This window comes from Penaeus chinensis, chromosome 17, assembly GCF_019202785.1.
Source record: "Penaeus chinensis breed Huanghai No. 1 chromosome 17, ASM1920278v2, whole genome shotgun sequence".
In the NCBI taxonomy this organism is placed as follows: domain Eukaryota; kingdom Metazoa; phylum Arthropoda; class Malacostraca; order Decapoda; family Penaeidae; genus Penaeus; species Penaeus chinensis.
In genome coordinates this window covers 2,307,787-2,330,286 of record NC_061835.1, presented here as the reverse complement: position 1 = coordinate 2,330,286, position 22,500 = coordinate 2,307,787, and the positions used below count along the sequence as shown (strand labels likewise).

General features: G+C 42.7%; 4 protein-coding genes across 4 annotated transcripts in view; all 4 read right to left on the bottom strand.

Moving 5' to 3' along the window:
* Positions 1-2,395, bottom strand: part of LOC125033934 (ATP-binding cassette sub-family A member 2-like) — a 4,122-nt gene extending 1,727 nt beyond the window's left edge. The window contains exons 1-5 of the mRNA XM_047625515.1: positions 2,306-2,395; positions 1,407-1,645; positions 914-1,037; positions 460-708; positions 156-304 (exon numbers count right to left, since the gene is read on the bottom strand). Coding sequence (XP_047481471.1) covers positions 156-304; positions 460-708; positions 914-1,037; positions 1,407-1,645; positions 2,306-2,395 — 851 coding nt within the window. The remainder of the gene's footprint in view (positions 1-155; positions 305-459; positions 709-913; positions 1,038-1,406; positions 1,646-2,305) is intronic.
* A 3,406-nt stretch (positions 2,396-5,801) lies between these two features.
* Positions 5,802-13,450, bottom strand: LOC125033933 (phospholipid-transporting ATPase ABCA1-like). Its single transcript, XM_047625513.1, has 17 exons — positions 13,390-13,450; positions 13,040-13,238; positions 12,671-12,883; positions 12,080-12,254; positions 11,757-11,855; positions 11,410-11,578; positions 11,082-11,208; positions 10,617-10,789; positions 9,715-9,854; positions 9,464-9,594; positions 9,221-9,368; positions 8,704-8,816; positions 8,235-8,453; positions 7,890-8,070; positions 7,096-7,235; positions 6,567-6,714; positions 5,802-5,957 (listed from the first exon to the last, which is right to left on the bottom strand). Exons 1-17 carry the CDS (start codon positions 13,448-13,450, stop codon positions 5,802-5,804), a joined length of 2,592 nt encoding a protein of 863 aa, XP_047481469.1.
* On the bottom strand, positions 13,170-19,275 carry LOC125033932. Its single transcript, XM_047625512.1, has 9 exons — positions 19,046-19,275; positions 18,785-18,845; positions 18,603-18,726; positions 17,776-17,966; positions 16,343-16,481; positions 15,650-15,758; positions 15,106-15,201; positions 13,573-13,638; positions 13,170-13,238 (listed from the first exon to the last, which is right to left on the bottom strand). Exons 1-8 carry the CDS (start codon positions 19,273-19,275, stop codon positions 13,596-13,598), a joined length of 993 nt encoding a protein of 330 aa, XP_047481468.1. The 3' UTR covers positions 13,170-13,238; positions 13,573-13,595.
* Positions 19,164-22,500, bottom strand: part of LOC125033966 — an 87,399-nt gene continuing 84,062 nt past the window's right edge. Inside the window, exons 55-60 of the mRNA XM_047625569.1 lie at positions 21,899-22,044; positions 20,952-21,059; positions 20,041-20,178; positions 19,743-19,878; positions 19,406-19,527; positions 19,164-19,303 (exon numbers count right to left, since the gene is read on the bottom strand). Of these exons, the coding sequence (XP_047481525.1) occupies positions 19,445-19,527; positions 19,743-19,878; positions 20,041-20,178; positions 20,952-21,059; positions 21,899-22,044 (611 nt within the window). The 3' untranslated portion in view covers positions 19,164-19,303; positions 19,406-19,444. The remainder of the gene's footprint in view (positions 19,304-19,405; positions 19,528-19,742; positions 19,879-20,040; positions 20,179-20,951; positions 21,060-21,898; positions 22,045-22,500) is intronic.

Below are 22,500 nucleotides of genomic sequence, written 5' to 3'. Positions count from 1 at the left end.
TGCAGGGTGACAGTAATTGGCGGGACAGGGCTCTGAGATGGACAGCGGTGGTAAGCCCTGATGAAGCCTTCGGATCTGATTTTACTGATATAAATTCGGTACTAGCATGCTTCATAGGATTTTGTATCTAAAGGAGGTGCGTTTAGTTGACTCACGTGGTAGGTTCGTCCAGCAGCACCAGTGGGGGGTTGCCGATGAGTGCCAGGGCGAGAGAAACTTTCCTCATAGTGCCACCTGACAGGTATCGGATGTAGCTGTGTTCATGATTGCTCAGCCCGAGTTGCTTGATGGCGCGGTCCACGTTCTGCGGGAAAACCAAAGGCTCAATGCAGTTCGGACGACTCAGCGCAAGGGCCAAAAAGAGCCTCGAATGCCACCCTGAGATCCGCGGATTATGACAGGAAATCAAGATCGGAAAGCCGTCCCTCCTCGCAGGCACTTGAGGGGGCCGGCACTTACCTCCACGAGCTCATCGTCCCGGAAGCCCCTGACGAGAGCCATGATGAAGAGCGCCTCGCGGGGGGTGATGTTGGGGTCCAGGGGGTCGTTCTGGGGGCAGTAGCTCATCACGGGGCGGGGCAGGGACAGGGCCTCGTTCAGGACGATGCCGTTGATCAGGATCTGGCCGCGGGAGGGCCGCAGGTCCCCCGTCAGGCAGCGGAAGGTGGTCGTCTTGCCCGCGCCGTTGAGACCCAAAAGGCTGAAGCACTAGAGGGCGCGGGAGAAGGTAAAGGTTTAGAACATCGAAGTGAGTGTGTTGTTGGCGTGATTGTTTATGCGCGATATACAGTACTGTATTAATGTATTCGTAGAAACCTTTAACCAACGCTAACAAAATATATAAACACAAGTTTAGTCACAACACAGCATCTTACAAAATGTTGTTTCTGCTGAAATGGAGACGATCACCTACCTCGCCCCTCTTCAGAGCCAGGTAGAGGCTGCTAACAGCCGAGGTGGGCGGCGATCTGAAGTCGCAGCCCAGACCCACCATCCGCAGGACCGTATCGTACAGCGACGCTCCGCCACACTGAATCCTTCAGGATGAAAACTAGGTTCTCAGATCAGGAGATATTAGTGTGTTTCATGTATGCAGATGAGATTGCGTTGCAGTGGCTATTTTCAAAACTAAAAACTTTTCAAAGTTAGAAAACACTTCATGATCTGTCCATTTCAAACTGTGAACGTCAAACTACATTTTTTTTTCTGTCGGCAAATTTCTACAAAAAATTGGCAAAATATATGTTTTACTGAATTAAGTTTTATATATACAATTTAGACAGATGAAAAGAATTTGCTTAATATGGCATAATATAGAGCGAAATTGAATAATACAGAAGAGAATGGAGTAAAACAGAGCAGAATGGAAAGAGAAAGAAATCTGCACGTGAGGCGCGTGTCCCTACTTGATTCTCTCTGCAGCCACGTCCTTGTCCTCCTCTGCTCCCGCCGTCGCCTTCGGGGCGGAGGGGGCGGGGCGTGACAGCGGCTCCACGCAGACGTTCCACCCGTGCAGCAAGACCACGCCCACCACCGCCCAAATGGCCAGGGCTAAGTAGTGGATGCCCAGCCCGCCCTGCATCGACGGGTCCCACGAGAAGGGCGACGTGTACATGTCGATGCCAAAGCGCGCCATGATAGAAGCCTGGGCGAGACCGGGGGAACAGAAAATAAGTTAATAGTTGCTTAAAACTGCGTGTACATAAATTGCCTTTTTAAAATGTAATCATTAATGTCGTTATAGGTCATTTTGTCGAGGAAACGCAAAATGTTAATGTTTGCTTTCAACTACCAATATACAGAATGTTAATAGTTGCTTAAAACTGCGTGTACATAAATTGCCTTTTTAAAATGTAATCATTAATGTCGTTATAGGTCATTTTGTCGAGGAAACGCAAAATGTTAATGTTTGCTTTCAACTACCAATATACAGAATGCCCGCATAAAATATAACTATCACTTATGTTAGGGAAATGATGTCTCTTCTTAACTGTCTAGATATAAATTGCCTCTCTTTCTCCCTATCTCTTTCTCCCTATGTCTGTCTCCCTATCTCTTTCTCCCCATCTCTTCATCTCCCTATCTCTTTCTCCCTATCTCTTTCTCCCTATCTCTTTCTCCCTATCTCCTTCTCCCTATCTCCTTCACCCTATCTCCTTCTCCTTCTCCTTCTCCTTCTCCTTTTCCTTTTCCTTTTCCTTTTCCTTCCCCCTCTCCCTCTCCCTCTCCCTCTCCCTCTCCCTCACACACACACACACACACACACACACATGGTAATAAAAACAGATCGAAACCACGAACGTACCTTGGTGTAGGACACAGAGAGGCTCTTGATCCCGCAAGCGAAGGTGAACGGCGGGAAAATCAAGAACAGGTACTTGATCACGTTCTCCATCTCGTCCAGGATCTGTTGAACGTCAGTCGGGTGAGAGAGCCGTTGCTATGAATGAATGTGACGATGACGTGGTTTTGATAATGGCGATGGAACGTGATGGCGACGTGGTTTTGATGAAGGGACGTAATGGCGACGTGGTTTTCATGATGGCGAAGGGAAGTGATGGCGACGTGGTTTTGATGAAGGAACGTGGTTTTGATGAAGGAACGTGATGGCGACGTGGTTTTGATGAAGAAACGTGATGGCGACGTGGTTTTGATGAAGGAACGTGATGGCGACGTGGTTTTGATGAAGGAACGTGATGGCGACGTGGTTTTGATGAAGGAACGTGATGGCGACGTGGTTTTGATGAAGGGACGTGATGGCGACGTGGTTTTGATGAAGGAACGTGATGGCGACGTGGTTTTGATGAAGGAACGTGATGGCGACGTGGTTTTGATGAAGGAACGTGATGGCGACGTGGTTTTGATGAAGGAACGTGATGGCGACGTGGTTTCGATGAAGGAACGTGATGACGACGTGGTTTCGATGAAGGAACGTGATGGCGACGTGGTTTCGATGAAGGAACGTGATGGCGACGTGGTTTTCATGAAGGAACGTGATGGCGACGTGGTTCTCATGAAGGAACGTGATGGCGACGTGGTTTCGATGAAGGAACGTAATGGCGACGTGGTTTTGATGAAGGAACGTGATGGCGACGTGGTTTTCATGAAGGAACGTGATGGCGACGTGGTTTTCATGAAGGAACGTGATGGCGACGTGGTTTTCATGAAGGAACGTGATGGCGACGTGGTTTTCATGAAGGAACGTGATGGCGACGTGGTTTTCATGAAGGAACGTGATGGCGACGTGGTTTTCATGAAGGAACGTGATGGCGACGTGGTTTTCATGAAGGAACGTGATGGCGACGTGGTTTTCATGAAGGAACGTGATGGCGACGTGGTTTTCATGAAGGAACGTGATGGCGACGTGGTTTTGATGAAGGGACGTGATGGCGACGTGGTTTTGATGAAGGAACGTGATGGCGACGTGGTTTTCATGAAGGAACGTGATGGCGACGTGGTTTTGATGAAGGAACGTGATGGCGACGTGGTTTTGATGAAGGGACGTGATGGCGACGTGGTTTTGATGAAGGACGTGATGGCGACGTGGTTTTGATGAAGGAACGTGATGGCGACGTGGTTTTGATGAAGGAACGTGATGGCGACGTGGTTTTGATGAAGGAACGTGATGGCGACGTGGTTTTGATGAAGGAACGTGATGGCGACGTGGTTTTGATGAAGGAACGTGATGGCGACGTGGTTTTGATGAAGGAACGTGATGGCGACGTGGTTTTGATGAAGGAACGTTATGGCGACGAGGGTTTGATGAAGGAACGTGATGGCGACGTGGTTTTGATGAAGGAACGTGATGGCGACGTGGTTTTGATGAAGGAACGTGATGGCGACGTGGTTTTGATGAAGGAACGTGATGGCGACGTGATTTTGATGAAGGGACGTGATGGCGACGTGGTTCTCATGATGGCCAAGGAACGTAAAGGTTTTGATGATGGTGAAGGTGATGATCGTGGTGCTGTGGTAAAGAGATGAGAGGAGGCAAAGTGATGGTTGTGTCTGAGGTCGTCCATGTTCTTATGAGGATGCGCGCGAGGACGTCCCCATGATAACGTTAACAAGGGCGGTATTCAGAATCTAACCTAACCATGCGAAATTTGCTCCTTTGGGGGGAAATGAAGTCCCACGTGTGGTTTTGATGATGGCGATGGAGGTTATAAAAATCATCGGTGAATAAAAAAAATTGTCTGAAGATGTTTTAAAAAGAAATCACTTCTTATTATCTGTGTTTATGTAACATCTATGCCGGTTTCTTCTTCTCATTCTTCTTATTATTATCATAATAATAATTATTATCATCATTAGTATTATCATCATCATCTTTACTACCATTTGTTGTTGTTTTCTGCTGTTGTTATCATCATTGACATTACTACTATCATTATTATTATTATTATCATTATTATTATTATTATCATTATTATCAATATTATTATTATTATTATTATTATTATTATTATTATTATTAGCATTGTCATTATTATAAGGACAGTGACATAACTACTATTAATAATGATAATAAAAATAATCATTATCACCATTATCATTACCATTATTATTTTTTTTCCATTATTATCATTATTACTACTCGTGTAACTATTATCTTCATCATCTTTAATCATTTGCATCATTATTACAATTATTCCGGTTACTGAAGTTATTATAATTACCATTATCATTGTTATTGTCACTATTATTCTTACTGTCACCACCACCATCATCATTAGGATCTTCATTATCATAATCATTATCATTATCACAATTACTTTCGTTATTATTACGTTTTTCTCACCATGTTATCATCACTGTTAATGCTATAATTATAATTATCAATACCATTATTACTATCATTAGTGTCATCATTAATGTCATTATCATCACGATCATAATCATCATCGTCTTTAGTAGCAGCAGCATTGTTATTGGTATCAGCATTATTATTAGTATTAGTATAAGCATTAGAATAATAAAATCAATAGCAGCTATATATGAGATAACTAGAATTGAAACTAGCAAAAAAAATGCCATTTCATGTTTAAATCATATATATATATATATATATATATATATATATATATATATATACATACACACACACACATTGTGTGTGTGTGTGTGTGTGTGTGTGTGTGTGTGTGTGTGTGTGTGTGTGTGTGTGTGTGTGTGTGTGTGTGTGTGTGTGTGTGTGTGTGTGTGTGTGTGTGAGTATATGTATATATGTATGTATGTATATGTATATATATACATATATATATGCATATATATATACATATACATAAATATGTATGTGTGCGTGTGTAAATGTATATATGCATGTATGTATATGTGTGTGTGTGTGTGTGTGTGTGTGTGTGTGTGTGTGTGTGTGTGTGTGTGTGTGTGTGTGTGTGTGTGTGTGTGTGTGTGTGTGTGTGAGTATATGTATATATGTATGTATGTATATGTATATATATAAATATATATACATATATACATATATGCATATATATACATATACATAAATATGTATGTGTGCGTGTGTAAATGTATATATGCATGTATATATATACATACATATATATATATATATATATTTATATATATATATATTTATATATATATATATATATTAATATATATATATGTGTGTGTGTGTGTGTGTGTGTGTGTGTGTGTGTGTGTGTGTGTGTGTGTGTGTGTGTGTGTGTGTGTGTGTGTGTGTGTGTGTGTGTGAGTGTGTGTGTGTGTGTGTGTGTAAAACGTTCAAAAGATACAATCATGAGCAGGGTTAGTAAGCACGAAGTCAAGTCATTTCAATCAAACTCTATTAAGGGGCGCAAGCTCTTCTGGGAAACCAATAGATCCTCTATGGCAAGCTGAGCTAGAAGAGATTGGATACTCAAGGACGCAGGCGAAAGGGGATCGAAGTTACTCACAAGAAAACTGGATCCAATGTCATACTTGAGCTCCTGGGGGGAAGGGGCGGGATAAGTAACATGATATAGAAACAAAAAAGAAATAAAATACCTCCTGTATTCCTAATTGGTAGAAAATAAACAATGCTGAAATAATTAGACAAAAATAAAAACGAGGAAAAACATGAAGATAGGAACTGAAACTCATCAAACACTATCATTCGTATAAGATCGAATAACAAAATCATTATGCGTATAACTTCCTCATTTGCGGAACCAAAACACTTATACAGAACAAAAAAAAAAAAAAAAAATTCATTAAGTGTGTACAAATATATAATACAGCCACAATAAAAGTCATACTAAAATGTGACGTTTCGAGTCCGACTAAATTCCTCGTTAGACGCCAAAATTGAAATCCAGCAGCTTTTTATAGTCTAATCCGCCCAAGAACCTCATGCTTCATTTTTTCTTCTTTTACTGTGACTGTGATTTATATCAGTTAAGCACAGGTTCCATCAGGAATTATTCTAATTTTGTTTTACTGATTTTGTAAATATTACTAGGGTAAATATTACCCTGGTAATATATACATCTCCACCAAAAAATCCTTTCCACATCTAAGGTCATAACCGGCGGACAGACAGACGGCCTTTGACCTACCTTGACCCAAGTGTAGACCTCACACACGATGAGGAGAAGGGTAGAGATCAGACCGACGCTGAAGGTGCCGCAGAAGAAGGAGAACACGGCAGCGGTTTCTGTCCGGAAGAGGCCCTCCGTCAGGTAGAATATCGGCAGGATGCTCAACCTTCGACAGGGAATGGATTTTTGAGCCTTCAAGTGTTTGGCTGTTCTATGACACTCTTTTTGTTTTACGTAAAAGAAATATATAGTTTATCTCTCTCTCTCTCTTTCTTCTCCTGTGTTCTTTTTAAACCCCTATGCAGATCTTTACGGTTACAGTGTTTTATAAAACTCCATCTTCTATGAAAATCATCAACGATTTCATCACACGACCAATCGAGACCAAACTTTTGCGACAATTTTACTTTTGCAGTTTCTTTGCTAAATAAATTTTCGGGAATTATCATGAATTATGACTATCATAATTATCATCATCATCATCAATATTATCATTATCCTTTCTATTATTATTCATATCACCACCAACACCACCCTGGATACCCACCCATACAGCAGAGCTAGAAGGAAGAAGGCGCCCAGGTTGCTGTGGGTCACGAACTGTTGCTGGTTGAAGATGACAAGGACAACCACGGTGAGGAAGATGTTGAGCAGTAGAATCTGTGACAGGAGAGGGCGGGTAATTTCCTTTTGATTGGGCAAGAGTGCGTTTAGGATATACAATGAACCCTTAGGATTCAATAACCAGACTTACCCTGGGTTATTTCTCGCCGTCCAACCTTCCGTCTTGGTAGCATTACAAGTACATTCCTTTGGGCTGGGCGCGTCCACGCTGATTATCAAACGTTCGTAATTGTACACTTTTTAATGGCAATCACTGACTATAGATCCTCATAGCTAAGGAGCTCGGGAGCCAGGCCGAGAGCTTTATATATGGCTATAACCTGAAATCTCTTCGCGGGCAATGGTGATCCTTAGTTTATAGTTGTCTTGGAAATGTATTTAATTTTAGTAAATAGCTACAAAATCATTAAAGGCATTTTGAATGCCAGTCAAAGGAGTGTTGCTGTAACGTAACCAAAAAGGGGTCGCCTGGCCTTTTGCCATTATATCTAAATAATCCAATACCGAGTAGAGCCGTGGAACCCGGGCTGAAGTTAACGCGGTTAAGAGTGTTGCGACGAGGGTGTATGTCTTGAGAAAGAGTAACAGTACTGCCTTGGCCGTAATGTAACTCACCCACAGGCAGACCATATGTCAGTGCATTGCGCGAAAGTTCGCAAATAGGTTTCCAGTAATTAGTCTTAAAGGAACACAAGGACAAGAGGCACCAAGACCCACCGAGACGTCCCAGATCATGTTGGCGATCCAGTAGGTGTTCCTCGACACGCCGGCAACGTAGAGGACTCGCCGCTCGTCCCTGGCTCGCTCGCCCACCACGTACCCGGCGGTGCTCGAGCAGACCACCGTCAGCGCCACTAGGATCAGGAGGCCGATCCCGAGGTCCGCCACGTGCTGCTGCCTGTGAGTGTGCGAAAGAATAATTTTGAACATTTTGAACCATCTATAACTTGCATCCCTACTTTTAAGATTTACAATTTATGTCCCCTAACCTTCCTAGAACAAATATGCAATGATATCGGACAAAGAAATTCACCAAAGAAAACCATCAAAACTGCAACGCACAATGAGATGCTGTTTAACCCGTATCTGGAGAACTTGACCGGGTTGTTGACTGTGGTGACCTCGAACTGGTCCCCGAGAAGTCTGCTGAGGCGGGCATTCGTGAGCGCGTTGAGGTAGGCAGGGAGGGCGTGGTAGCCGGAGTTGTCGTACCACACCGTGACCCCGGGGCTGCTGGTGGGGGAGCGGGGATCCTCCACGCCGAGGCTCAGACCTCCATACCTGAAGGGGAGAAGGGGAAAGGTTGGGGTGGGTTAGCTGCTGTGCACTCATGCCGATTCATAATGTTCTAAGCTAAATTAATGAAAACTAAAGTTAAAGTCATATGGTATTTTATTTAAGAATCGGTGGGTCGTATTTTCTGTAAGAACGGTCGACATTGATTTTCATATTTTGACGAAATCTGTTTTCACGCCCCCCCAAAAAAAATTCCAATTATTATCATATGTCAAAACACAAACAGGTCCTTCACCTATTCTGAACATGTTGCCATCGTGTTCCTAAGATCCAGTCGTTGAGGCTGGGCTGATTTGAGACGTCCACGGAGCACACGTCATCATTGCATCTGCACAAGGACTGCGTTGTCTGTGGGGGGAAAAGGAGCTATGTACGATGACAGGTTCATATTTTGATGTAGACAAGGACAAGACCATTGCTCTGAAGGTATTGTATTTCTATACCTTCTTTGTAGTGGTCTAAACCACTCGTTTGTTTTCTATTGTGTGCACTTTCCGTAGCAGTCTGACTGAACCGCGTTTTTATTCTTATTCTACGCCCCAGCATAACATAAGCTCTCACGGAAGTTCTTGAGGTGATAGTCATCTGCAGCATGTTGCTGTAGACAGATGTTACCTCACTCATTAACACTGCAAATCAGTAAATAAGCACACACGCATACACACGCGCGCGCGCGCGCATATATAATCTTCGATTGTACCATTCATTGCTCCTACTGTAAATTCAAGAATACATTAGCACAATCTACTCACATCGCCTGACATATTGCAGTGCGGTACACCAAGGTTGGCGTTGGCCACACTTGAGGGGCATGTGGCCCACTGCCCCGTGCTGCCGCTGGTGCCCAGGGTCAGCCGAAGGAACTCCTTTGCTAAGGGTTCAAAGGTTTGGTCCAGTTGCCTGAGGAAACGCGGTATTTTAGCATTCTTATAATAACTATAGAACTGTTATGGAAAAGACTTGTTGAGTTCAAGAGAAATCGCCAGGCAACTAACCTGACGAAGGAGGTGGATGGCGCAGAGTATATGTGTGGACTCATTTCCAGGGGCGCAGTGGTCTCGAAGGCAGGTCGACACCAGGACCCCAACATGGCCAGGCAGATGAACACTAACGGCAACACAAACATCTGGAGGCGTGATCAAGGATGAGAATATATATCCAGTCTCTTATTTTTATAACAGCCATAGCTTGTATATACTGAGTTCCTGCTATTGACGCAATAGTGTTTTCCCTTTGAGAGTCCTACCTGGACGTAGAAGACCCAGTCCCGGCCGTGGTGGAGGAGGCGCTTGAACAGAAGGGCGAGCAGCCGCTGGAAGGAGAGTCTGACGCCGGTGCGAGGAGCCAGAGGCCGGAAGTTGAACAGGTCACGCAGGTCCTCCTCTTCTGCAAAGCCGCTTTCGTTACATTACGATCTCGGTCTTAACTATACACGGTCTATAAACACCACCCAGAATGCTGATCAAAATAAACAACGTTCTGTATAAATTCCGGAAGACTACTAAAAGATCGCCTCTTCATCGTTGATTTATGATCATTATGACAGACGTTAGTAATATTTTTTAAAGCAAAAGAATAACATTTGTATGTGTAACAGAACCTTAGTATCTACTAAAAACAGTGACATAACGTTGCTTTCAACCGTATAAAATAGTTTTTCACGGAGAATCTAGCCAAGCCCTTGTCAACTCTACAGAATCGGAGGCGTGTGACGCTGTGCAAAAAAATAATATAAATGCACTAATTTATATTGACAGAGGCAATTAAAGTACACAAACATATAGGCTAAAGTGACAGATTAAAATTCTCGTCATTCATTAATGTTCTAGTTAATGAATGACGTTATCAGACCCTGGCGAATCAGCCGCTGGGAAAATCCGGCGTTTATGGACTTTATTCCTATCCTTTTTTATTCTCAAGAAGACAGATGAGCATGCTACCTCTGTGTTCCTCTGTGTTGTTTTTCAGTATGTGTGTGTGTGTGTGTGTGTGTGTGTGTGTGTGTGTGTGTGTGTGTGTGTGTGTGTGTGTGTGTGTGTGTGTGTGTGTGTGTGTGTGTGTGCATGCGTTCGTGTTTGAGTTTGTCTGTGTGCGTGTGTGCTTGTTTTTAGAAGTGCCTGTATGCATGCTTCTTTGTGCCGCACTCACTCTGGGGTTCTTCCTCGAGGGACACCTTGGACTGCGCGAGACTCTCGGACTCGATGGCGTTGATGGCGTTGAGGGCGATGATGACGTCCTCGAGATTGGTGGGTCGGATTTCCATGGACGCGAAGCCCAGCTCCTCCAGCCGGCCGTCCAGTTCGCCAAACAGCTCGGGCAACCTGCGATCAAAAGGAGATTTCTTCAATAAACGAAAATGTTTGCAAAAGGAAATAAGTAAAATAGACAAGTACTACTGAAAGCTAAAAAGTGCCATATTCCAAGGGGTATTTTATTGCTTGTATTTTATTTTGTTACACCTAATTATGCATATTCAGGCCCAATATGCCAGGATATCGACCAAAATCTGAGCCATACCGAAGGGGCACCTTTGAAAGGCCGAGGGGCACTAATATTGGCCTGCGCTTTGGACACAACCTGGTCTTAATCTGGGCTTGATCCAGTGAGATTTACCTGTTCTCGTTCCCTTGGCCATCCGTTATGGGGATTGAGTACGTCACCTCCGCGTTGACAGCTTCCAGTAGGCGAGCGTTTGGAGCATACTTCTTCGCCAGTTCAAGCACAGCATCGGTCTTCGCAACTGAAAATGGGAAAAAAGATATGTTATTACCCAATTTCCCGATTAAAACTGAAATGAATCATGTATAGTAAATGCTAATGGTTCCATTCCATTATATTCAAAACAAAGGAAGTTCCGGTTTCACCATGAATAGTTTGATCCATATATTACCAACTCAAACCAACATTCACACCAGGAACCTCAACACTTTCTCAAACTCACACTGGAAAGTGACATCCAAGGGCAGGAAAGACTCATCTTTGCCAGGCTTTCCCTTGTACGGCCCGTCCTCGGTCTCATCATAGACGCGTCTGTTGCTGAGCGTGATGCTGTAGCCGGATCCATACTCGGACTTGAGGGCGAGGGGCGAGCCGACACACAGCAGTCTCCCCTGAAAAAGACAAAAATGCGTGTTCTTTGATAATGCGCAATTTTTAGACAGACTAGTTCGACGGTTTGAATTATGGGAAATTTAAAAGAATATAATGTTTGTCTTTAAATATTTGTTTTACACTTCTGACCTATAGATCCGAATCAATCAACAATCATCAACACCCACAGGAACTGACCTGATGCAAGATGGCCACGCGGTCAGCCAGGGTTTCCGCTTCGTCCAGGTGGTGCGTGGTCAGTAGAATGGTCCTGCCGCTACGGTGGTTGCTGATCACCTACGGAAATGCGCCACCGTGTGTCATCAGCCCATAACTTACGTTTTGGTGTATTTAAGATAAATTAGCATTTCTAGTATATATGTTTTCTTCTTAGCCTGTCACGTAAATGAGACAGGTATGTCCAATACGAACAGATATCAAAATTAAGGGAAATACAGATAAACATCTATACATAATATAGATAAACAGATTTATCAGCGCCTTTCTCCCTCCTTCCTGACCTCCCATATGGCCGCCCTCGCCGCCGGGTCGACTCCCGACGTCGGCTCGTCCAGGATGACCAGCTTGGAGCCCCCGACGAAGGCGATGGACATGCACAGCCGCCGACGCAGACCCTCCGACAGCTGGCGGCCGAGGTGATCGCGGTGGTCGTATAAGCCCATGTTGATTAGCGTCCTGCGGCAGATGGAGAAGTGGAGGTGGGTCTTGCTTGTGAAGATCTAATTTAGCAAGTTCGTGGGCTTATGGTTTCAGGTGCCGATTTGGTTTAGGGCTTATGGTGTTAAGCACAGATGTTATGATACTGATAATAATCAAATGTATATTTTTCTTTTCTTTTTAACACAAACATGGTTGAGTTCATAAAAAATTAAGCATAAATACGGACGTGATAATAAGCGACCAGTAAACCGTGACGGTTTCAAGTCAGATTAGACTCCTCATTAAAAGAAGAGGATGTGGGTTGATGAGTCTTCGTCACACGAAACGTAACGCCGTACTATTTCCCTTAAAGGTTCTATCCAATTACGTCTTACTAAACAAACACTCTTTCGCACATTTCCTCTTATGTTCTGGAAATCCGAATTACTCACGAGTTGACTTCCGCGTCCGTCTGGTCGGCTGCGGTGCCCTTCAGTCGGGTGTAATAGGTAAGCGTCTCCCGCACCGTCATGAGCGGGAAGAGGACGGCCTTCTGGGGGCACATTCCCATCAGCTTCCTGGCCTTGTCCCAGGAGGTGCGGATATCGTGGCCGTACACTGAGATGTTGCCCGCGGTTTGGCGCAGCTCCCGAGTGATCATCGAACTGCCAAAGAAAAACGGTTGCGTTTTGCATGCGTCCGGGACTAAAGAAAACATAGAAGATGCTACCTCTTATTTTGACATTTCTAGAAAATTATAATTTACAATCACAATACAAGAAAAACATGCAGAGAACAAAAGCGGAAGCATCCAAGCTCACATGACAGTTGTTTTTCCAGCGCCGTTGTGGCCGAGGAGTGCCATAATCTGGCCCTCGTACAGCTCGAGGTTGAGGTTGTCGACGGCCACCTTGGAGGCCCCGCGGTTCTCGTAGATCCTTCGGAGACCCACGATGCTGAGGCCCTTCTTGAAGCTCTGCTTGAGGCCGGGGTCGACGTCCAAGGGGTGGACTGTGTCCTCTGCAGGAGGGACAAGGGAGGTGACACGGCCTTACTTTTGCTTTTGCTGATGGGAAAACTGATGTCTAAACAAAGGTGGAATGGAAATTTAAAAACACATGTGCCCTATGTATGCATATTCGTCACTGGCGTTAAAAAAACAACTAATTACGACATATTACGTCAAGGGGCAGAACAAAGAACATATATGTAATTATATCAATGCTATACATCCTGGTCAGGTAATCCAACTTAAAGTGGACGAGATTTGGTAAGAACCGCAATCTGATGTAGGTAGCACACACAAAAAATAGAAGAGCACTGTATTAGGTAATGTCCAAACACTATCTCTTACTTTTCTTAAAGACCGGTTCTGTATCAGCCGGTGCGACCTTGGTTTGCGAGCAGTTGCAGCAGGAAGCTAGCAGGAAAACACAGATAGTTAGTTGGGTTAGAGAAGCTTTTTTATGAACACAGAATGCAGTTATGCTTTTGTTATTTTAATCGTACAGATGTTAGTATACCTGTAGTCACGTTCGTTCTGTAACAGGCAAACGTTAAAGTTTCAGACTCATGCACGAATCACACCCAAACATTCACGGCATGCGGCGACCGTATTAGACGTCCTCCAACCTCGCAAGCTAAGGATTAATCCCAGTAAAGAAACACAACAAACACGATGCTTTCCCCGCCATGATCTACCATGGAAAATGTTGAAAGTGAAATCGTTGGAGCGTTTGAGGGAGGCCTTGTCCGAGAAGGAGGCCTGGTGGAGCAGCGGCGCCCGCCCCCCCGTCGCCAGGGACCGGAGAGTGCCTGCAACAAGTGCCAAACTCGGGGGTAAATAGTGGAGTGCTTATTTGCTTTCTTGCTTGCTAGCTGGAACGAGGGGTTCTTGGCACATTTGTGAGTAAAGATGTATATGTATGATGATACGAATGGAATAGTAAGGATAACGAAGATGAGCACAATAATAATGATTATGATAAATTATTATTATAATGAACGCACAACAACAACAACAACAACAATAATAATAATAACAATAATAATAATAATAATAATGATAATAATAATAATAATAATAATAACAATAATAATGAAAATAATGATGATGATGATGATAATAATAATAATAATAATAATAATAATAATAATAATAATAATAATAACAATAATAATAATAATAATAATAATAATAATAATAATAATGTTATAATGAGTAGTAATTATGAGGATAAATATGATGAAGATGATGATGATAATAATCAAGTCCTCCTTGCATTTCCCCAACGCTGCTCACTCACCTTTTAATTTGCAATATCACTTTCGTGTACTATTAAAAGTGATATGTGTACCTTAATTCTTACATTTATCTATCTGTGATGTCTATTTCTCATTGAAATAAGAATATGACAGGCAACGAACAAGTAGCATTTTGTTCGGCACCAGCTTTCTCACGAGACAATACTTTGATTAAATTATTAATCTAATATATAAATACAGTAAAGGTTGTCATACTGGGTTGTTCAGTACATTATACAAATCAAATCATAAATGTTTATACATTTCATAAAAAATAAAACTTAAAATCGGTTTTCACTACAAATTGAGAACATTTATAAACTTGCTTTGTACATTTTTGAGAACCTTTCACATCACACTAACTCTAAATATCCATATGGTTCATTTTTTTCATTTCTCATAACCTATAAATAATAATAAAATAAAATAAAACATAATTTCTCCTGCTACATTTTCACATCACACAAAGAATACAAAAAATATACCTCCTTACTACATTTCTCACATTTTTATACATAAATAAATATGAATTTATCATTTTTCCTTTTCCTACATGTTTTTTTCATTCCATCATCACACTTACCGTTCTTCAGGAGGGAGATAATGGCAGCCAGAACGAAGAAGATGAGAGTGTCCGCCAGCAGCATCACAATGGCCAGTCCCAGAGTCATATCTGTGTCTGAAATTAAAAAAAAAAAAAAAGGTTTTATTAGTTAGTCTACAAGGAGAGAACTGTTTGCCTGACCTACGATGCCCCATGTTATTATGCTATGGCGTATTAGTCTATCTAATTAATCTGTTAATATCAAAATTCGCTTTCTAGGGTTAATTTACAGTATGATGTCAAAGTTTACAGTTTACTTTATCGGTTTCTTGCGTAAACTTCATCTTATTACATTCAAAATACATCATATTAATTGTTAACTTCCCAGTTCAAGATTAATTGATGCCGTCAAATTTCACAACAAAGTTTTTGTTAATTTGCAGTCCATCATCTTATTTATTCCATTTAGTCCATTTTTTTTCTAATTCAGATTTTATTAATTCAGCCTCTAATCTTATCTATTCCAATTAATTTAGTGTTCATCAAATTAATGCAGTCATCCCTCGTCCCAACGTCTGCTCACCTCTGAGTGGCGGCGTCCACAGGTTGCCAAATGTCGCTCCGGTTTGAAGCAATTCGTACTGGCAGATGACGCGGAAGCCGAAGCCAAAGGCCGAGGGGGGTAACAAACACTGGGAAGGAGAGGGAGCATGAGTATAATGAGTCTTAGGAGTTTGGTGTGTAAATTGATATAGTTAATGTCCGTTGCTTTCATGATTTGGGATATGACAGCCTAAGTAATGTTATTTTCCTAGCGTTGTTCATCTACTCTTTTTTCGGTCCTTTCTTTCTTTCGGTTTTGCCTCCCCTACTCTCCCCAAATTTCTCCCTTCCTTTCCTTTATTCCCCCACTCTCCTTAATATTTTATCCTTCCCTTCCTTTCTCTGTGTACCTTCTTTCCTCTTTCCTTTAACTACTTTCCTATATTCTCCCTATTCTTCTCTTCCTCCTAGTCATTCTCTTTACCACCACCAGCTACCACCTCCCCTCCCCTTCTCCCTCCTCTCCTCCAACCCCTCCCATCTACCCCTTTCCTCCCATCTCCTCCAGCCCCCCCCCCCCTCCTTTACCACCCTTCTTTCACCCCCCTTTTCACCTCCCCGTTTTCACCCTCCCCCCGTTTACTCCACCCCTCTTTCACCCCCCACCTCCCCACCCTTTTTCACCCCCCCTCTTTCACCCCCCCCCCCTTTTTCACCACCACCCGTCACCCACCGAAATGAGCATAGTGTACAAGGGCGTGTGGGCCTGCACGACGGAGATGCTGATGAAGGGCACGTTGAACACCAGGAGAGCCATCACGCCCACGAACACGCCCAGGATGGCTCCGGGGACGACGCAGGACACCAGGTAACTGAGACGGGTAGGGGCGTGACGTTAGTTCATGTCGTTGATAAGGCCTTTGTCTATCATGTTATTCATGCGTTCGACATGCACATATATGTAATTGTATACAATGTCTGTACCTATATCTAGATATTTGTCTGTCTCTCTATCTACGTATCTATCTGTATTCACACACACACAAACACACACACACATACACACATACAACCATTCCAGTCCACGACACCCATTCCAATTACTCAGAACGTGGCACCCATTCCAATTACTTAGAACGTGGCACCCATTCCAATCACTCAGAACGTGGCACCCATTCCAATCACTCAGAACCTGGCACCCATTCCAATCACTCAGAACCTGGCACCCATTCCAATCACTCAGAACCTGGCACCCATTCCAATAACTCAGAACCTGGCACCCATTCCCATCACTCAGAGCCTGGCACCCATTCCAATCACTCAGAACCTGGCACCCATTCCAATCACTCAGAACGTGGCACCCATTCCAATCACTCAGAACGTGGCACCCATTCCAATCACTCAGAACCTGGCACCCATTCCAATCACTCAGAACTTTGCACCCATTCCAATCACTCAGAACGTGGCACCCATTCCAATCACTCAGAACCTTGCCCCCATTCCAATCACTCAGAACGTGGCACCCATTCCAATCACTCAGAACGTGGCACCCATTCCAATCACTCAGAACCTGGCACCCATTCCAATCACTCAGAACGTGGCACCCATTCCAATCACTCAGAGCCTGGCACCCATTCCAATCACTCAGAACGTGGCACCCATTCTCATCACTCAGAGCCTGGCACCCATTCCAATCACTCAGAACGTGGCACCCATTCCAATCACTCAGAACCTGGCACCCATTCCAATCACTCAGAACGTGGCACCCATTCCAATCACTCAGAACGTGGCACCCATTCCAATCACTCAGAACCTGGCACCCATTCCAATCACTCAGAACCTGGCACCCATTCCAATCACTCAGAACCTGGCACCCATTCCAATCATTCAGACCGTGGCACCCATTCCAGTCGCCCAGAACGTGGCACCCATTCCAGTCGCCCAGAACGTGGCACCCATTCCAGTCGCCCAGAACGTGGCACCCATTCCAGTCGCCCAGAACGTGGCACCCATTCCAGTCGCCCAGAACGTGGCACCCATTCCAGTCGCCCAGAACGTGGCACCCATTTCAATCCCTCAGATCCTGGCACCCATTCCAATCACTCAGGACCTGGCACCCATTCTAATCACTCAGAACCTGGCACCCCTCCCAAAGGCACAGCTCACCAGAAGGACACGATGCTGATGCCGTAGCTCAGCAGGAAGGCCAGCAGGACGCCGAACTCTGCTTTGGGCTGCAGTTTTCCGAACTTGATCAGCAGCGCCAGGACCAGCAGGAGCGCCACCAGCAGGAGCAGCGAGAAGAACAGCCAGGCGAGCAGGTCCACCCACGCGCGCAGCCCCATCACCTCCTGCACCTAAGGGTCGAGGGGAAGTGGGGGGGCGTTGTTAGTATCGCCTTTTTTTTTTGTTTTTGTGTTTATGTTTTGTTTGTCTGTCTGTTTGTTTGGTTGTTTTTTTTTTTTTTTTTTTTTTTTTTTTACTTAGGTAATTTTTTTTTTTTTTTCTGTCTATACCTTCTGGTCGATGGGTGTTATTTTTATCATTTGATTTGATATTATCTATTCATTTATTGTATTCATTCATATATTTTTTTATTACTCACTTATTTATCTATTTATTCGATTTATTTATAAAATATGGTGTTATTACATTCATTTTCTTTTCTTTTCCTTCATTTCATTATTGTGTATGTGTGTGTGTGTGTGTGTGTGTGTGTGTGTGTGTGTGTGTGTGTGTGTGTGTGTGTGTGTGTGTGTGTGTGTGTGTGTGTGTGTGTGTGTGTGTGTGTGTGTGTGTGTGTGTGTGTGTGTGTGTGTGTGTGTGTGTGTGTGTGTGTGTGTGTGTGTGTGTGCGTGTGAGTGTCTGTATGGCCTTTGATTTATGTTTATCTACCAATACAATATCCATAACTTAAATAGGCTATGGGTTACATATTTCTGAAAACAACTAATCTCTGAATGTACAGCATTCTTTTGAAACCACTAATCTACCTGTTTGTTCCTGGACTGCCGTTCCTGGATGAGGTGTCGAATCAGGAACACGACGTAGACGGTAAAGACCACGAAGGAAAAGACCAGACTCATCACAGGTGATTCGTTCATCATCACGAGGAACCTGGCAGGCGGAAACCAAGAGGACGTGTATATTTTATGTTTGATTCTAAACATCCTACTTTCAGCATTTTCATGAGGACTACCTGAACGAAAGTCAAGGTTTGCTTAGAAACAAGAGTACTAACTCATGTAGGAAAAGACACGAATGAGAATGAATAACTTCACAATGCAAGGGATGTATTAGACGCGTTTTAATCATGACTGTATTCCAGAAGAACATTTAATAGAAACGTGGATAAACCTCTTGTGCCGTGCAGTTATTCGTTCTCATTCATACCTTTCTTCTATGCTTGCCCCATAGGACTCAACTCGACACTCACTCATCCTTTTCGTAGCAAGGGTACGGCTGTTGCTTGGTGTACACAGGAAGGTTAAGCAACATGTCCCTCTCCTCGTCGCTCACACTCGTCGCTGTCGCCTGCCTCTTCGCCCTTGGTACCGACTCTGCGTCTTGAGGATTGTTGGTCCAGTACTGCAGTCTGAGGATGGCGCTGTCCATCATCTCCTGCAGCAGAAGGAATCCCTGATGGTACCGCATGTGCACCGCCATGTTGGAATAAGGTCCTGGTCGCCAGTACCTGTCGGTAAGATTAACTTGGTCAGTTATAGATGGCGCTGTAAGGATTAGAGTGGGATTGCGTGCATTAATATGTTTGATTGATGTGGGTAAGCATGCTCACCTTGGCCCTAAGTTGAAAGTCGATGGAGTTTTCTCGTAGTCAACTCTTATGGCGTACTTGAGTTTTGCAGGGAACCGTCTCGTCAGTGTCTCCCGTCTTTCCTACGCCTTCGAACACAACGCCTATGCAAGTAGAACATGTAATGAATGAATACATAAACAAACAAATGAATTTTAGAAATTAAAAAGAAAAAGAAATAGCTAAAAACGTGAGGCACCTTTTTTTTTTCTCCTGAATATGCCCTGCTGAAATGGCGATGCATCGAACATGCCCGTGTGTCTTATATGCCATCAAACTTGTTAATCTTAATATACTCGAAGCTACCCGGTTCCCTTACCCGCAAGGAACCCGAACGTGTCGACTACCAAGTTGGCTTCCCTGAGCATTTCGTCTTCGCTGGCAACGGCTTGGAACCTTTGCAGGTTCATGCAGGACATGAGCTTCTCCCCGATGTCCAGAATATCGGGGAACTCCTGTCGGCAGATGAAAGGCTATGGTTAGTGTTGGCAGGGAAAGATTAGCTGCATGATACAGGCCGAGTTTGAGTTCGAACAGCAGAGGGGAAGAGCTGACAGACAGATACACAAACACACATAAATTCAGGAAAAGACAAAATCCAAAGAATCAGAACTGACCGTCATCAAGTTGATGGCGTCCTGCAGGCGAGGAGCGACTTCGTCAAGGTCGCCGTCTGCCTGAAGAGCCAAAGCCTCCGGAAGGAACTGCGCCATTATCCCCTTCACCCAGGGCATCGAAAGCGCCTCCTCCAGTTTCTGTCGAGAGATTATACATTCAACCCTTGTTCCTTTGACACGAAGCCTTCCGTTCTTAAAGTTACCCTTCTTTCTTTATAAAGTCACCCTCCTTCCCTTAAACAGATTCCCTTCTTTTCTTTTTACAGACATTCTTTCTTTACTCACTTATTCCTCTTCCCTTATACGAATACCCCTAATTCATTATACAGTTATTCCCTTTTCTTTATACAGACATCCCTCTTCCCTTGCACAGGAATTCCTCGTTGTTTACACAGGTATTCCCCTTTCCTTACCCATCCCTCTTCCCTTATACCCTCCTTTCCCTCTACATCCCTCTTTCCTTGTCCAGAAATCTCCTTTCCTTATAAAGATATCTGCCTTTCTTTGGACAGTCATCCTTAAACACGAAGCCCTCTCGCATTTAAAGGAATCACCCTTTCCCTGGTTTTATGACACGGGATATTAAATCATGAGTAAAATACTTTTAAAGGGAAAAACGGAAAAGAAAACAGAAAAGGGAAGTTAAAGTAGGAAGCAAGCAAGAGAAAAGAAAATGAAGAAGACTGGAGAATAAAGAAAACAAAAGAAAACGTAAAAGAAAGAGTAGGGGAAGAAAAAAAAAAGGAAAAGAACACAGATAAACAAATAAAAACACAGTACAAGAAAAAGAGTAAAGGAAGAAAAAAAAACAAGCGTACATAAAGATAAGAAAAACATAAAAGAGAATAAAGCTAGATAACGAAAAAAATAGATGTTTTCTCAAAAGAAGGCCTATAAAATAGGCACAATACCTTGAGGTCCTCAGCCTTAAAGTTAAGACTAGTAAGGTTCCGCGTGCCTTCCCGAAGCTGCCTCAGAGCCGCCCTTTGGCTCGCTACATTGACGAAGGTCTCGTTGGCCTGAAAATGCAAAAGGTTTCGCTGTTTTTAAAGCTGAAAGATGACATTGGGTGATAACGGTGCCGTGATCAGGATTAAATGGCTTCTGTAGATTTACTTAAAAGGTGTTGCTTACGCTTGTATCTAAAGACAGGCCTGTCTTTGCAAATGCCACTGTAATGGATTAAAAAAACATCGAAATAATTTTTGTGCGTTTTATTTCATGTCTTCAGATTTCACCTTCATGAAAACAAAAAATAGACAAATATATATAAAAAAAACATCACATTCATGTATTCCACGACTATGTTGTTTACTAATTACACCGTGATTAATTCGTAAAACAATAATGATCATAAAACATCAAAACATGCACTTCTTATCACACGAATCCCCTTCCAGCTCACGTTGTTTACAAATTTCACACGAATAATAGTGACAATGATAATAATCGTAATAATAATGATACTACTACTACTACTACTACTACTACTACTACTACTACTACTAATAATAATAATAATAATAATAATAATAATAAGTCACTATTATTATTTTTATGATTACAGTGATACTAATGATAATAATAATAATGAAAATAATAATAATAATAATCATAATTATTATTATTATTATTTTATTATTATTATCATTATTATTATTATAAAAACTATAATAATGATAATAATAATAATAATAATACTAATAATAATAATAATAATAATAATAATAATAATAATAATAATAATAATAATAATAATAATAATGGTAATTATTAATAACAAGACACGCAAAACAAACTCATGTCATTTAAAAAAAAAAAAAAAAAAAAAAACAACAGTTCACGCAACCTCCCTCACCTGCTCGATAATCCTGCGCGTGACGGCGTTATCGGGCGTGAAGTAAATCTTGCCAATGAGCAGCGGCTTGACGAAGTGCAGGATCACCTTGCCCCCCGGCAGCGCCTCCAGCTCCTCGTACAGTCTGGTGCAGATGTCGCTCGTGTCTGCAGGGGGAGGGGGGAGGGGGAGGGAGGGGGTGAGCAGAGTGAGAGTCGTTGTCGGTCGATTTGTACGCGGGGGGTGGGGGGGTGTAGAGTGAGAAATGTGCTTGGAAATGTGAGAGAAACGCGTCCAATACATTTATTTCAGTTTAGTATCTATTCCCATTCTTATCGTTTGCTAAATTTATCGCAATGAACTTTGCTCCGGATGCCCATTTTCTGTTTTTGACATGAACAAATGCATAAAAAAATAACATAAAAATAAGCAGAAAGAATAACTATATCGTTTAAACAGGCTAATAACAAAAATATACAGTATAATAATAAACAGTTTAATAATAAAAAGATAATAAAAGATGAAACGATAATGCAAATATCAAAGCGCAGAAAATGCAAATATTGAGATAACGAAAATATAAACACTGAAATAAAGGAAATACAAATACTGAAATTAAGAAA

Coding starts and splice junctions, on each gene's coding strand:
- LOC125033933 (XM_047625513.1), bottom strand. CDS start 13,450: ATGTATAGCATTGATATAATTACATATATGTTCTTTGTTCTGCCCCTT. Junction 12,255..12,670: donor ACGGACGCGGAAGTCAACTC/GTGAGTAATTCG, acceptor CATCTGCCGCAG/GACGCTAATCAACATGGGCT. Junction 7,236..7,889: donor ACATGATCTGGGACGTCTCG/GTGGGTCTTGGT, acceptor CCCAATCAAAAG/GAAATTACCCGCCCTCTCCT.
- LOC125033932 (XM_047625512.1), bottom strand. CDS start 19,275: ATGGCGGTGCACATGCGGTACCATCAGGGATTCCTTCTGCTGCAGGAG. Junction 15,202..15,649: donor GTGGACGCCGCCACTCAGAG/GTGAGCAGACGT, acceptor TTTTAATTTCAG/ACACAGATATGACTCTGGGA. Junction 13,639..15,105: donor TATCTCCCTCCTGAAGAACG/GTAAGTGTGATG, acceptor TTTTCCTGCTAG/CTTCCTGCTGCAACTGCTCG.